This window comes from Lagopus leucura, unplaced genomic scaffold (assembly GCF_019238085.1).
Source record: "Lagopus leucura isolate 7727_CA_CO unplaced genomic scaffold, USGS_WTPT01 Super-Scaffold_100001, whole genome shotgun sequence".
NCBI classification, from domain to species: domain Eukaryota; kingdom Metazoa; phylum Chordata; class Aves; order Galliformes; family Phasianidae; genus Lagopus; species Lagopus leucura.
Genome location: NW_024962262.1, coordinates 57,862,244 through 57,876,753, shown reverse-complemented (window position 1 = coordinate 57,876,753; position 14,510 = coordinate 57,862,244). Strand labels below are relative to the sequence as shown.

General features: G+C 55.3%; 1 protein-coding gene across 1 annotated transcript; it reads right to left on the bottom strand.

Annotated features, from left to right (window-relative positions):
* Nucleotides 1-2,986: 2,986 nt before the first annotated feature.
* Nucleotides 2,987-12,762, bottom strand: LOC122177420 (maestro heat-like repeat-containing protein family member 2B). Its single transcript, XM_042866798.1, has 29 exons — nt 12,757-12,762; nt 12,523-12,688; nt 12,270-12,368; nt 11,977-12,128; nt 11,483-11,626; nt 10,860-10,952; nt 10,513-10,582; nt 10,284-10,397; nt 10,108-10,181; nt 9,656-9,775; nt 9,401-9,508; nt 9,052-9,211; nt 8,884-8,924; nt 8,566-8,707; nt 8,104-8,156; nt 7,667-7,774; nt 7,270-7,389; nt 6,986-7,108; nt 6,696-6,851; nt 6,352-6,474; nt 5,977-6,056; nt 5,434-5,569; nt 5,225-5,317; nt 4,743-4,838; nt 4,445-4,568; nt 4,133-4,242; nt 3,596-3,748; nt 3,208-3,362; nt 2,987-3,105 (listed from the first exon to the last, which is right to left on the bottom strand). Exons 1-29 carry the CDS (start codon nt 12,760-12,762, stop codon nt 3,054-3,056), a joined length of 3,171 nt encoding a protein of 1,056 aa, XP_042722732.1. The 3' UTR covers nt 2,987-3,053.
* Nucleotides 12,763-14,510: the final 1,748 nt, after the last annotated feature.

Sequence of the window (14,510 nt, the reverse complement as noted above, 5' to 3'; positions counted from 1 at the left end):
TTTCCCTTTCCCTTTCCCTTTCCCTTTCCCTTTCCCTTTCCCTTTCCATTTTCTTTTTCCCTTTCCATTTTCTTTTTCCCTTTCCCTTTCCCTTTCCCTTTCCCTATCCCTTTTCCTTTCTCTTTCTCCTCTCTTTCTTTTCTTTCTTCTCATGCACACACAGTCACACACACACAAATGCATGTCATGTCATCAGCTCCATGCACTGGGTGCCTGAAGGCCAGATATAGCTCAGAGCCTCCTGCTACTTGCTGAGAAAAGCAGTCTCAGGGTGACAGCTCAATCTGCAAATGGCATAAGAGGCTGGAAGCAGCATAGGGTTGTACAGAAGCCTCTACTGAAATCCCACTACCCCTTTTTGGATCCGCTTAAGCTTGCAGTTTTGGATGAGATCTGGAGATGAGAGACAGTGCTGTGGGCATGCAGCCCCTCACACAGGCTCCCGATGTCCATGGAAGTACTGATGTATGTTAAAGCAAATAACATTTTCCTAACCCACCTTAAAATATCATTTCATTCTTCGTATGCTTCTCTTTATTTCCATGCAAAGATGGTTCTTCTCCAACAGCCCAAACAATGAGCAGGAGTGCTGAGCAGCGCCACAGACATGCTTTGTCATGGACCAGATCTAAATGCTCTCTCAAGTGATTCCCAGGCAGAGCTTAGGAGTCACAATGCTGCAGGAGCCTCTTGCAGGAGACAGTTTGCAGGCAGCAACCTCATTTTTCATAGCACAGAGGAGGTGGTACTTTATTTGCTGCTGTTCATTCTGTACACAGACAATAGCAAAGCTGGCAACTTGTTCAAGCACTTCAAATCTTCCAGAACTGATTTTCCGACTCTCCAGCTTTCTACTGGCTGTATAGGGAACACTGATGCTTAGCTTGGATGCCCAAACTCTGTCGACACCTCTGGAGTGAAGTCACTGACTGAGACTTCGGTGACTGAAGCAGGTGGTCAGAACCTAGACTTTGATCGGAGGCCTATCGTAGGATAGCCTTAAACCTCTATGTTCTGACTCATTTATTATTTCCTTGCCATGTGTGATAGATTAGTAGAAGACCTTTTTTGTGCTGCACCGAGAATTTGCTTCTCTCTTGAAAAACTGACTAAGTTCACAATTATATAATAACATAAAAAAGCAAGTTACAGATATGATAAAATTAAGACAAAATGATAAATAAATGATGATAAATAAAATGGTAAAATAATGATTAAAAGCTTTGAGAAATACATGCCATAAAATGCACGAGAACAATAAACTCCCAAACAACAATAACAACCAAAAACCCATTATCTCTTCAAGCACTAATATTATCCTAAACAACTTAAAAGTAGTAGTAACAACATACTCAAGAAAGGCAAAATCGCACTTAGGTGAATTAGGCATTAATATCACCTTCTTGCACAGGATGCAAGCATATAGCAGTCCCTGAAAAGCTCTGAAACAATTTTCTTGGAAACTGACAGAAAGTTAAAGTGGCCCATGAGGAATTGCCCAAATGCATGTTGGCATCAAAAGAGCTTGGCCAGCACGTCGAGGGAGGTGATCCTCCCCCTCTGCTCTGCACTGGTGAGGCCACATTTACACTGCTGTGCCCAGTTCTGGGCACTTCAATTAAGTGAAGTTAAAAGACAGGGACCTCCTAGAAGGAGTCCAGCAGAGGACGACCACAAGGATGACTGGGGGCCTCCCATGTGAGGAAAGGCTGAGTAACCGCGCTCCGTTCAGCCTGGGGAAAAGGACACTGAGAGGGGATCTGGCAAATATTTATCACTATTACACATAAATGTTATATACAACTATTTATAACTAAAGGAAGGTGGGAGGCAAATGAGTGAGGCCAGGCTCTTTTCGATGGTGTGTAGCAAGAGCACAAGGAGTAGTAGCCTAAAACCTCTACTGAGGCAGTAAAGCGCACTGTGAGCAGGCTTGCTGATGCCACAGAACTGGGAGGAGTGGCTGACATGCCTGAAGGCTGTGCTGCCACCCAGCGAGACCTAGACAGGCGGAGAGTTGGGCGGGGAGAACTTGAATGAAATACAACAAGGGCAAGCGTAGGGACTTGTATCTGGGCAAGAACGACCCCATATACCAGTATAGGTTAGGGACTGACCTGTTGGAGAGCAGCGTAGGGGAAAGGGACCTGCGGGTCCTGGGGGACAGCAGGGTGACCATGAGCCAGCACTCTGCCCTTGTGGCCAAGAAGGCCAATGGCACCCTGGGACATACTAGAAGGGGCATGGTTAGGAGGTCAAAAGAGGTTATCCTGCTTCTCTACTCTGCCCTGGTGAGACCGCATCTGAAGTATTGTGTCCAGTTCTGGGCCCCTCTGTTCAAGAAGGACAGGGAACTGCTTGAGAGAGTCCAGCACAGAGCCACAAAGATGATGAAGGGACCAGAGCATCTCCCTTACGAGGAAAGTCTGAGGAAGCTTTGGCTTGGAGGAGACTGAGAGGTGACCTAATGAACGCTTATAAATATGTAAAGGATGTCCGTCAGGAGGATGGAGCCAGGCTTTTCTCAGTGACATCCAGTGGCAGGATAAGGGCAATGGGTACAAGCTGGAACATGAGAGGTTCCACATTAATGCTAGAAAAAAACTTCATGGTAATGGTAACAGAATATTGGAACGGGCTGTCCAGAGAGGTTGTGGGGTCTCCCTCTGTGGAGACATTCAAAACCTGCTTGGACACATTCCTGTGTGACCTAATCTAGGTGTTCCCAGCAGGGGGATTAGATTAGATGAGTTTTTGAGGTTTCTTCCAGTCCCTGACATTTGGTGACTGTGATTCTGTAACTGGTATGGAGAAGAGACAGCAGCTATTAAAATAAAGACTTGGTTAAAAAAAAAACTACTATTTAATTATGTATTTATGTACGTATGTATGTATGTATTTATTTATAATAAATAGTACAATTTTTAAGCTCATCTTCTTTGTTCGTTCTCTTCTTTTCTCCTTTTCTCCTTTTAAATTTCCCTTTTCATTCCCTTTTTCCTTCCCTGCTCCTTTCCTCTCCTCCCTTCCTTTCTTATCCTTTCTTCTTTTTTCTATTGGCTCCATCGCTGAAGACAAAATTCTCTTATTCTCCTCCATGTCTCACTAGAAAAAGTAGAGTCGCAACTTGAGACTATTCACAAAAAAGAAAAGCTGCCTCCTCCCTACATCCCTCTGCAGCAACTGCAAAGGCGGGAGTGCCAGTACCTGTCCGTTGGCCCAAGCGGCCGGGAGAAGTTGCTCATCACGGCCTCAGTGTGACAGCGGGTGAGGATGACCACCGCCTGGCACAGGAAGGGCAGGAACGTGCTCTGCTGCGTAAACGATGTGATGCTGCGCAGGATGTAGAGGATCGGAGGCACCTGAGAGAAGAAGGGGAGAAAGAATGACTTGCTGCATCCTGCACTCTGCAGGGCCCAACCATGGACATTCAGCGCATGAGCAGTGCCTGCTCCCTTGACATGCTGCCAAGTCCTAAGCCTGAATTTCATGCCAGCTACCCTGGTCTCCATGCCCTGAGCACAAGGGGCAAACGGCACAAGTCATAGTGCAACAGCCAGCAAAAGTCCAAGACACGTGAAGGAAAGTCTCTTACGTTCCAACAGATGTCCTTCCCGTGCATCTGCAGGAAGGTGGTCATCCACTTCCCACACGCACGCACACGCACTCCGTTGGCTTTCCGGATGGTCTCCTTGATGGCAGTCATAAAGTCAACGGTGCGTTCTAGGGGGAAGTTCCTGCACACGATCTGCAGAGAAATGAGAAGCGGGAGAGATCTCATCACTGCTCTGCTGCAGCTGTCTGTACCCTGCTGTTTATACGGAAGGCGGTTGAGCCTTCTCTCAGCTTCTGCACCCATGGTGTTTGCTTACATGCAAAGCCTACCTCCCAGCAGCCACAATCACACATGCATGCAAGTGCACACACACACACAAACGCACATCATGGAGTCAGAGCCTTGCACTGGGTGCCTGAAGGCCAGACATAGCTCAGAGCCTCCTGCTACTTGCACTGGGAAAAGAGCACTCGGGAACAGCTCATTTTGGAAACAGTGTGAGAGGCTGGGAGCAGCACAGGGTCGTGCAGAAGCCTACCCACAGAGATCACACCACCCCTTCTTGGGTCCACATACCATGGCCATTTTGGATGTGGTCTGGAGCTGAGAGGCGATGCTGCAGGCATGCAGCCCCTCGCACAGGCCCCCGATGTCACCCGTCTCGATGTCTGTGTTGGTCGCTTTGGCTGGAAAGAGCACAGGGAGAAAAGGGAAGTCATGCTTCTGGAAATGAAACTGCTTTCCACGGGGGAAAGACAGAGGACAGGATGGGGACAAGAAGAGAGCTGTGCACGGTGCCTCTCTCTCCTGTAAACAGGGCCCAGCCCGTGGGGCTCTGGTAGTTCTATGGAGGAGGGCAGAGGGCTGGAGCACGCCTGCTCCACTCACCTTGGATTCGCAGAAGGGAGCTCAGACAGGTGACAGCCAGCTGGCGGGATGCGGGCATGGGGTCACACGTCAGAGGCGCCAGCAATCCCGCCAAGGAGCCAAAGTGCTCACAGGCGTCTCCTCTCTGCAGGGGTGAGAGGCAGGAACAAAGCTGTAGACGGCCCCAGCTCTTCCCAGCTTCTCCCATCTGTGCCTTTCCCATGCCGTGACACAGCATGCACAGCTGGGCAGAGCTCACCTTCCAGCTCAGGGGCGCTGGGGAGGGAGCAGGGGGCACGCGGTGGGGCTCTTTACTCACTTGAAGCTCTTCACAAACAGCCAGCAGCTGGGAGCAGGTCTGCAGGGCCCTCTTGCGCTCCCACACGTTGCTCGATACCATTGATTTCTGCAGGACCTGGGGTAGAGCATCTGTCTCACTGAGGACGTCTTTTCTTTCCCTTGCTGCCACCCCTCTCCCTGTCCCTCCTTTCCCAGCACTTTCCCTTAAGGCCTGCCCTGTTGCTCCATGTGGCCTCCTGCCTCACTGAGCACCGGCACTGCTGCCCCGCTCTCTGCAGACACTCCTGCCTCCTAACCCAGGAGCTTTTCCTCGGCTGTGGCCTCCAGGGGCTGGCTCCTGCTTTCCCCCTGCAGGGCCCATTTCTCTGCCCATTTCAGCTCGCAGTGAGCTGGCACATCAGCAGGAGATTTCTCCCCCTCTGATCCTCCTCTCAGTCCCCAGATCTCTGCCCCTGCTATTGACAGGCACCATGCTTTCTCCCTTGCCCCAAGAATACTCACATGGACTATGTTCTGGAAGAAGCCACCGCTGGGCTCTGTCTCCAGCAGGACCACCATGAGCCGGCCCAGAGCTCTCAGTGATGTTTGCTGAAGCTGAAAGCAGAAGAGGGGAGTGACGTGTAGCATCACAGCTGCTGCCGGAGCAGAGGTTGTGTGTGCTGAGGTAGGGTTCCGACAGAGAGGTGGCCGGGAAAGTTACGGTAGGTTACCTGCAGGTACTGTGCTGCTTGCTGTGACTTCCTGATCTTCAGCATCATCTCTGCTGAAGGGTGTGTCACGATGTTTTTGCAGCACAGGACCAGCATCTCACGCAGGTCCTTGCTTTCAGAAGAGGGCTTCAGCTTGCTGAGAGGAGGAAAACAGGAAGAGAAATCAGAAAGGCTCTTTACCTCTCCAGGCTGGTTCAGACAACATCTGAGTTTCTCCTAATTGACAGCTTACAAAGCCAATACCCCACCCAGCTCATGCTGCTGAGCACTGCCTTCAGCTCCAGCAGCGCCCACCTCCTCCCCGGCAGCAGTGAACCACCTCCCGCTCTGGAGGGAAGGAGACCCCAGCTCTCCCTCTCTTCCCTGCTAGGGGACAGGAGCACCAGGGCCTTTCTCCCTGCCCAGAACCTCAGCTTTGCTGGGCACAACAGACCAGCCGTCTCTCCTGCTGTAGATGTGGCTCCTCCCCCCCCGACCCCTCCAGGCCCTCAGGAGCTACCCAAAATGGGGATCACCATCCTGACTTGCAACCTCAGCCCTTACCTCAACTGCTCCAGGGCCAGAACCACCTTGAGAGGCACTGGGGAGACAGGCATGCCCGAGTAATACTTCTTCATCAGGTCCTGCAAGTCCCGGAGAGACAGTGTCAAAGTGGGCAAGGGGCACACAAGAGCTGTTCCACCCGGCCCTGAGACAGGCACAACTGCCACACACCAGCCCCATCACTTTCCCATGGAAGCAGTGCAGGATGCAGCAGCTGGTGCACCCAGCCCGCTGCCCAGCCGCTGCCTGCCAGCACCCAAGGTCCCCACCAGCTGGAGACGTGTGGCTGCTGGACACCTGCATGCCCCCAGGGAAGCAAGCCTTGTGGCGCAGCCCAGAACTCCTCTGCAGACAGCCCTGTCTCCAGGCACTCACCATCAGGATCTCCAGCAGCTTGCTCTTCAAGGAGGGGTTAAAGCTTGTAGAATCACCCACAGCTTGGTAGGCAGAGCTGCAGTCGGTGATGCTCTGCACCAGCGCGAGGTTGTTCTGCAAGTCCTGAGGAGCAAGAGAGAAGAACATTCTTTGAACTGCGGGAAGGGACAAGGGCTGCAAGGGACACACGTGGGGACAACGCTAAGGGAAGGGCTTGGATCTTTATCTGGGCACAAACAGTTCCCCGAGGGACCTTTGGAAAGGGAAGGCCCATCTCAGCATCCCCCCATGTGGACAGGCTGCAGCTGGGCGCTCTGACACCCTGGCACACTTTGAGCTCTCACCCGGCAGCTGCAGCTGTAGAGCATCAGGACGTTGCCCACGATGTCTCCCTCCAGGTGGGCGAGCAGCTGTTCCTTGGAGGCACGCAGTGCCATGCTGCCGTGGGCGAGCATGAGAGCGCTGCGTGTGGCATGAGCTCTCGTGCTGTCCAGCTCCATCTGTGTGGGAAGAAATGCCTTGAGACACTCGCTAACGGCCCCCAGTGCCCTGCGATGCACCTGGGCTCCCAAGGCAGGAGCTGCAGGGAAAATAAGGCAGAAGAATGCCAAGATGGAAACCTGTAACGCTTTACCTTCTTGCGCCTGGAAATCCTGGCATTGCGGCCTTTGCACAGCCTGGACGCAAACATGGTGAGCGTGGCCAGGACTGTGTGGAAGTTGTTCTCAGCAGCATGGCTGAGAAGAGAGATGATTCCCTGCACAAAAGAACAAGGGGCCGTTGGCACAGGCCTGAATCTACAGGCCTCAATCTACAGCAGTGCGGAGGTTGAAAGGCCTGGAGCAGGGCCAGGAGAAGGCCTCTGCCCCAGGGCCAGAGCGGGGATGCTCACAGGAGCTGGAGGAGAGGAGAGCTCACCTGGGCCTCACATGGCTCCTCTGCATTTGCCTCCTCCAGGTGCTGCAGCAGCTTCTCCTGCACGTGGAGGACTCCCTGACAGGATCCCAGCACCGTGCCCAGAGCCTTGTACAGGAATGACTGCACGGGAAGGGAAGGAAGAAGCTGAGATGTGGCAGCAGCTTAACCTGCTGGTGGAGGGCCAGGTGGGAAGGAGCCAAGCTCCCTGGCGGTTGCTGAGAGCAGCTGCGGGGCCGAGCTTTAGCCATCCCTGGGCAGATTGCAGGGAAAGGCCCTTTGGGGGGCATAGACTGGAGAAGCAGCATCAGCATCCCGCAAGGGCAGAGCACCAGCTGCAGCCCCAGCCCCAGCTGGACACCTGCAGCTGCACCGCTGGGTAGAGCCGGGGGGAACTCACCTTTTCTGCAGAGCTGCTGGCAGAGCTGCTCAGCCGCTGGCTCAGCTCACAGCTCAGGGCCTCGATCCATGCCTTCTCCTCTATTGTGTCCAGCGACACCCTCAGAAACTGTCGGAGAACAGGAGAAGACAATGTTCCCTTGCCCTTTGCCTCTTCCCTCGCTCCCAAGTTGCTGCAGCCCTCTGGGGAGAGGTGCCTGGAAGAACAGTCCCTCTCCCAGCTCCCCCAGCGTTCCCTCCATTAAAGCCGCCCGCCCTCTTCTCCTAAGACCCCCCTGGGCTTGGGACAGAGCGGAAGAGGCAGCGCCACAAAGGCGTGCGGCCGCTCCGCAGCAGCGCTTGAGAGGCTGTTCCTGCCCCACAGTGGCTCACGTGGGAGCGGGGCTACTTGGGGCAGGCAAGCACTTCTCTGCACCGCGCCTCCCGGCAATGCTGTACCTTTAGCAGACGGCGCTCAAACTCGGCAGTGTCCGGGAAGCTCTCATCTTTCCCTGCACAGCAATAGGAAGACAAAGACCCTTACTTGGGATCAAGGCACAGAAGAAGAGCTGCTGCAAACCTGGCTTGGCCTGGGCACTTGACACAGCCAAGCTGGGACCTGCACCCCCTCCACAATGACCTGTCCCTCCCCACAAACACTGCCTCCACAGGAACATGGAACTAAGTGCGCCAAGGCTGCTGTCTGAGGGGACATGAAGGGCCCATCCATGTCCTGGAATGGGCAGATCTCTGGTGGGATAGGTCCCTGGGCCTCAGTGCTGACTCCCAGGAATGGGAACAGCAGCAGAGCAAGAACTGGGCTGCAGGCAGTGCTTCCCCTCTGCCATGCTACAGAGCTGCATTTTCACTCCCCCCCTTCCCTTCCCTGCCTCTGCCTCTTCCTCCCCTCCAGTACTTTACCTTCAAGACACTGCAGCAGCAGGGGGATCTCAGTAGCCCACATGGCCCCCACAGCTCTGTGGAACCTGCCGTGGAGGTTTTTCATCAGCAGTAAGGCAGCAGCTTGGAGTCTGCTGCCTGCACCAGGGCTGCCTGCCACCACCTGAGCGAGAGCAAGAAAAAGCAGGGTCACTTCTGCAGCAAGAGCAACGGCTTCCCCCCAGGATGGAAGCAGCGTGGCTCTTCTCTGGCAGGCAAGGAGCAGCCAACAGCACTGCCCATGGCCACACTGCTTCCTCCTGAGTGCTCGTAGAACCGGCCTCTGGAGCATCTACTCACCAGCAGTCGTGCCAGCAGTGTCTGGGGCGTCAGCAGTGGGCCTGCAAAGAGAAAAAAGTGCTGAGTAAGACTCCAAGACACTGCGTGCCCAGCCACGCACACCTCCGCTGTCCCTTCTGGGTGCTACCACAGGTCAGCAGAGCTCACTGGGGGAGTTTTTGCTCCTACCTTGAAACATGGAGCTGACGAAATGGGGATCCAGGTGTTCTATGCGCCGTCCTGTCAGCTCCTCTCTCTCAGCCAGGGCACAGACACAGCGGGAGACTGGGATCAGCATGCCTGTGTACTGCGCTGGCACCACAAACAACAGCAGCCGCGGCCACAGGAGCTGTAGGGAACGAGGCAGTTGAGCAGGTCAGCATTCCTGCCTCTGCTCGGAGAGGAAGAGGACTCTGTGAATTTCCCCGAGTCCTGTGTGCTTCAGAGCACATTGGAGGAGAGACCTGGGGTCTTGGAATGGGACGAGGAACACGTGGTGCAGGGGCAGGGAGCAGCAGCGGGGCAGAGCGTGACTTACTTTGGACATCCCTCTCACAGAGACGTCCAGTGATCCCAGGATGTCCATGCACAGCTCCTGGAGAGCTCCTTCTTCCTGGGCTTCCCGGGCAGAAAGGTCTCCGGCTGCCTGCACAACAGTGGTGTTGAAACACTGGTTATGCTCAGTTCTCAGGAGCCTCTCAGGAGGCTCAGGTGTGGCCCCAGCGGTGCTTCTGTATAGCAGCCTCTGAGCAGCACGGGTCTTCCAAAGGAAGATGCTGCCCACTGCCCTTACCCTTCTTCCTGTGACGCGGCTGAACTCCCTGAAGATGTGCCCCACCACATCCCAGGCTGAGCAGCTCCGGGTGTTTGAACTGAGCAGATCCTTGATGAAATACAGAATAGCCGTCCGCACCTGCAAGGGGTCAATTATGGGTGTGATTTTCCTGGTCAGAAGGCAAAGGGAAGCCACCTGCTCATCGGGGCAGCCCTTTGGGCATGAGCAGAGACACCAAGAGCACTGGAGAGGCTTTAGCTACTGAGATGAGGGCCAGGCCTTAACACCAGGCTGTGCGCTTCCCATGCACAGCACAGGGACCTGCCTGCTCCACTCTGCCTGCTCTCCCCACAGGAGCCATCATGACCGTCTGGTCAATGCCCCAGCACCTCTCTAGTCACCCCAGCCCTGCCTGTGCTGGCAGCAGCATCACCACCCCGACAGCGCTTTCTTTTCCCAAACCAGCTCACCCGGATGCTGGGGTCGCTGCACAGACGCTGCACAGCCTCGACGACCTGGGGCAGCATCTCCGTCATCATGGGCTCTGCAAGAGATGCGCAAAAGCATGAGCGGAGCCACAACGCAGATGGCAGAAGGGAGCCCTGGCAGTCCCAACGCGTGGTACTGACCAACCCGTGGTACTGACCATCAGAGCGAGCCAGAGCACCCAGCAGACCCAGGGCTGCCACGCATCCAGGCTCCCAGTCATCGCCCAGCTGCGACTGCAGAAACAGGATGGTTTCCTCTGGGCAGATCCGGGCTGCAGGGAGGAAATCCCACGCTATGTTAGCAAGAACCTCACGCCCATTCCTGAGGTTTGTGAGAGAGGTTTTGGCCAGGGCAGCGCCAAGCATGGCCAAAGCTCCTCTCCTTACCCTGCAGCATGATGCAGTGGGTCAGCTGTGCACGATCAGCCTCGCTGTGCTGCTTGCTGTCGTCATAGAGCTGTGGGAACAAGGTCCATTTGATACAATCACATCAGCACTGAGGACGGAAAAGACACTGTGCTGCCCGCTCTCGTCTCCCTGGGCACTCTCGGGAAGAGGACAGGCAGACAAACCCAGCCCACCCCAGGGCATCCCCGGGAGTACATGCACGGCTCTAGAGCAGCCTTGAGCATGCAGGAGCTAAGGCTGAGCTGCCTTATTCAGGGGCTCGGAGCTTTGCAGTCGACTTAGCCACAAGGGAAACTGCTGTGGGCGCAAGGATAGGCTCCCCTTACCTGGTAAAACACGGCACTGGTGACGTCCTGAAACTTGTCCCCTGGGATTACAGACTCAATGCCCCCTAAGGCCTCCAGGAAGATAGTGAGGCTCTGCAAGAGAGCAGGAGAGGAAGAAAGGGATGAAGCCACATCTAGCCACTCGGGAGTGGAGAAACTGTTTCCCAATTGTTTCTCTGCAGGGAGAAGCTCCTGCACAGGCGTTCTTGTTTATCCCCCACCTCCCAGCGGCACCAAGGGAGTCTCTCTGCTCGCAATCGAGCCGTGTTTGGGCATCATTTGCAGGCATTTCCCACCCAGCAGCCCACTTCTCCCCCATCAGATGCAACTGGCTGTGGTCCCCCCAGTTGTTAGCATAGAGCTCCTCAGGCACTCAGAGCCCCACAGTGGTGGTGAAACTTCCCATCCCCAGGAGATGAGCCCCAGTGATTCTTGGTTCCCTCCTGGCTCCTGTCTGGGTTGTTCCTTGTCTGACTGAAGAGCTCAGGAAGCCTCAGACCTCCCTTGAACACCCATTCCTTCTTTCTCCAAGGGCTCCCCGCCTCCTGCCTGCATCCCCCTGACCCCTGGTGGCATTTGCACGGGCCCCACGTCTACCCTGAGCCCTGCGCAATGTCTCTCACCTTGGCCACCCTGCAAGTGTCTTGGATCTCCTGACACGGGTGAACGAGCCAGAGGAGCTGCTCCCAGACCTGCTCTTGGTGCTGCTCCTCTTGCAGGAGAACCTCCAACATGGCAGCCACAGCCCCAAGGACGGCCTGTTTGTCCTGGAGAGGATGGCAGAGGCCCGGCATCAAAGACTGAAGGTCTGCCCTTCCTACACAGAGGGCTTTCCCCTTCCCCTTTCCCTTCCCCTTCCCCACACCCCCACACCCAGCAGGAGATGGGCTCGCTCTGGAGGGCAGGCAGCTTTTCCCCATACCCTCATCCCCAGCTCTTTATGCCACAATGCTGTGACATGCAGCTGCTCCCTGGCACAGAGCCACTTCAGGGCCCTTTGCAGAGCCAGCCCACTCCCTCTCATCACCCCTCAGCTCTCAGCCCACTGGGCACAGACAGAGCTGCCGACATGGGTGCCCCTGCTGCCATCCTGGGCTGGGAATGCAGCAGTGCTCACCTGTTCCTCCTGGCAGTCTTGCCAGTTCCACACCACAGAGAAGAGCAGCTCGTGAAGGTTTTCATAGATCTGCTCTTTCTCCATGGCAGTCCAGGGGCATTGCATTCCTGAGGACAAGTAATTCTTGACTCCATCCAGCCACTGTTTCAAAACTGAAAAAACAAAATAATTAAAAAAAATAAGTTATTATTATTATTATTATTATTATTATTATTTTTTTTTTTTTTAAGAGAGTGAGAGAAAACGGAGTCTGTGAGAGTCTGCAGCAGGGCTGCTCTGGGGCCGGCACTCACCAGCACAAGCGATGCGCAGGATCTGGCCACTCTTCACCTGGCCCACCACACTGCGCAGGCCTGCCAGCATCAGCCACACAAAGGGGATGCACTGTGGAGCTGCAGAGAGGAAGGAGAGGGCCACAGTCAGAGTCCCGGCAGCAAGGTAGGTGGAGAGCAGCCCTGCATCCCCCAGCTCAATGCAGATCACACGCGGAGGGCAGAGACCCCTTTCCCGGTTGTTCTAGATGTCAGGAGGTTGAGGGTACTCTACCATAGGTGCTGAAGAGTTTGCTCAGGGTGTTGAGCACAAACTCCTTGGACATGTCCCCCGTGGCCTTCAGGTGGCTCTGGAGCTCAGCCATCACCAAGGTGAAGTGCGTCCGAGCCAGAGCCACCAGGACATTGCTGGCAGCTGTCTTGACAGTGCTGGTCACGCCCTGGAAGAGAGTCACTGGTGACACGCGGCCCAGGAGACTGCCTGAGGCCCTTGGAAGAGCTAAGCCACCACCATCCGCCAGCAGAACACCAGCGTGGGCAGGCGGTTGGTTCCCTTTGCCTTTGGGAGTGAGCCCTCACCTGGGCTGCCGTCAGGTCCCGGGACACCTCTGCCAGCAGCCGGTTCACCACTCCGCACGGCGGGCGGCTGCTGTCTTGGCACAGGGCGCTCTCCAGCTCACAGTACGCCTGCGCTCGGTCACCCTGGGGACAAGGATCAGTCACGCTCGCTTTGCCCGCTGCCACCCATCGCCCTGTGGATGTGCTGCCGGGCCTGGCACCCACGGCACCGTAGCCCTGGGCCAGGAGGGCAAGGGTTGCTGGTTGGATGTGCCCAACTCACCTCCTGATCTTGCAGGCGCTGAAGCAGTAAGGTCACGGCGCAGGTAGGGGCAGGGCTTGACACCCTGCTTCTCTCCCTGCGACGCGTACGCCTGGGCACGCAGCCCACACAAGCAAAGAGACCTGGAAGGAAAGAGCAGAGCAGCTGCTGCAGGTGTTGCTTGGAGCCAGGGCCGAGCACCCGGCCAGCTGTGGGAGGAACGCTCCTCCAGCCCCACAGCACGAGGCTGCGTGTGGTTGGCGGGGACAGGGGAGGGAGCTTTCCCCTTGCTGGGGTACTGGGGAAACCACGGTGAGCAGCTGCGCTCGGCAGAGCAAGGACAGTGCTGCTGGCACGTCCTAAACAGACATTGGAGGCACACGTGTGCTTGGGCAGCGTCGTGGTGTCCAGAGAGGTGGAGAGACTCACCTCGAAGGGCTCTCAGCCTCTCCATGATAGCAGGATGCCTCCAGATAGACACAAAGCTCTCTCTGGTTCCACTTCCTGCGGGTCCCACAAGCGGACTGAGCCACCGCTCCCACCCCTGACACAAGGGTGGATGAGGCAGCCACTGTGACACCACACTGCAGTGTCACCTCACAGAGAATGAATGATGCGCCCCGGGCTGTCAGGCAGGTCCCCAGGGCAACCCTGCAGGCCCTCAAACACAGCACGTTTGTGTGATGCAATCGGCTCTGGGGTTCCGGTTCCATGCTGACGCAGGGAATCACCTCAGCGGGTGATGGAGAGCCCCTGCCAGGGAGCAGCTGCTGGGCACCGTTGCCCGGCGTTGTCTTAGTGACTGGGGGCTCCATGCCGGGAGGCACTGAGGCCCCCATCTGCTGCCCGACAACCTCTCCAGAGAGCTCTGCTGTCTACTGGGGGCACGTGTCAGAGATGTTAAGGAGACTCCACCGCATCTGATCAAAAATGAATACATTAATACTAGAAAAAAAAACTTCTTTATGGTGAATGTAAGAGAACAGCGGAACGGGCTGCCCAGAGAGGTTGTGGGGTCTCCTTCTCTGGAGACATTCAGAACCTGCCTGGACACATTCGTGTGTGACCTAATCTAGGTGTTCCTGCTAAGGCGGGGGGATTGGACTGGATGATCTTTCAAGTTCCCTTCCAATCCCTGACATTTAGTGAAACTGTGAATACACAGGGTGTATGTTGGTCCTGTCAGGAATTACACAGGGTGTATGTTGGTCCTGTCAGGAATTCGGTGTAAATCAGACAGACAAAGTATTGTGTAAGGGGCTGCAGCTGAGTGAGTAAGGAGAGGGGCATTATCAAGCTTGAGGATTCCTTGGCATTTTGTGGTGACAAATACCGCAAATACAAATATGAAATCCATTAGGTCAGTTAGCAGCAGAAGAAACACTTGGGTCCATATTTAGGGTCATTATCAAATCTGCTTCAAACGTAGATGCAGTCAGCTT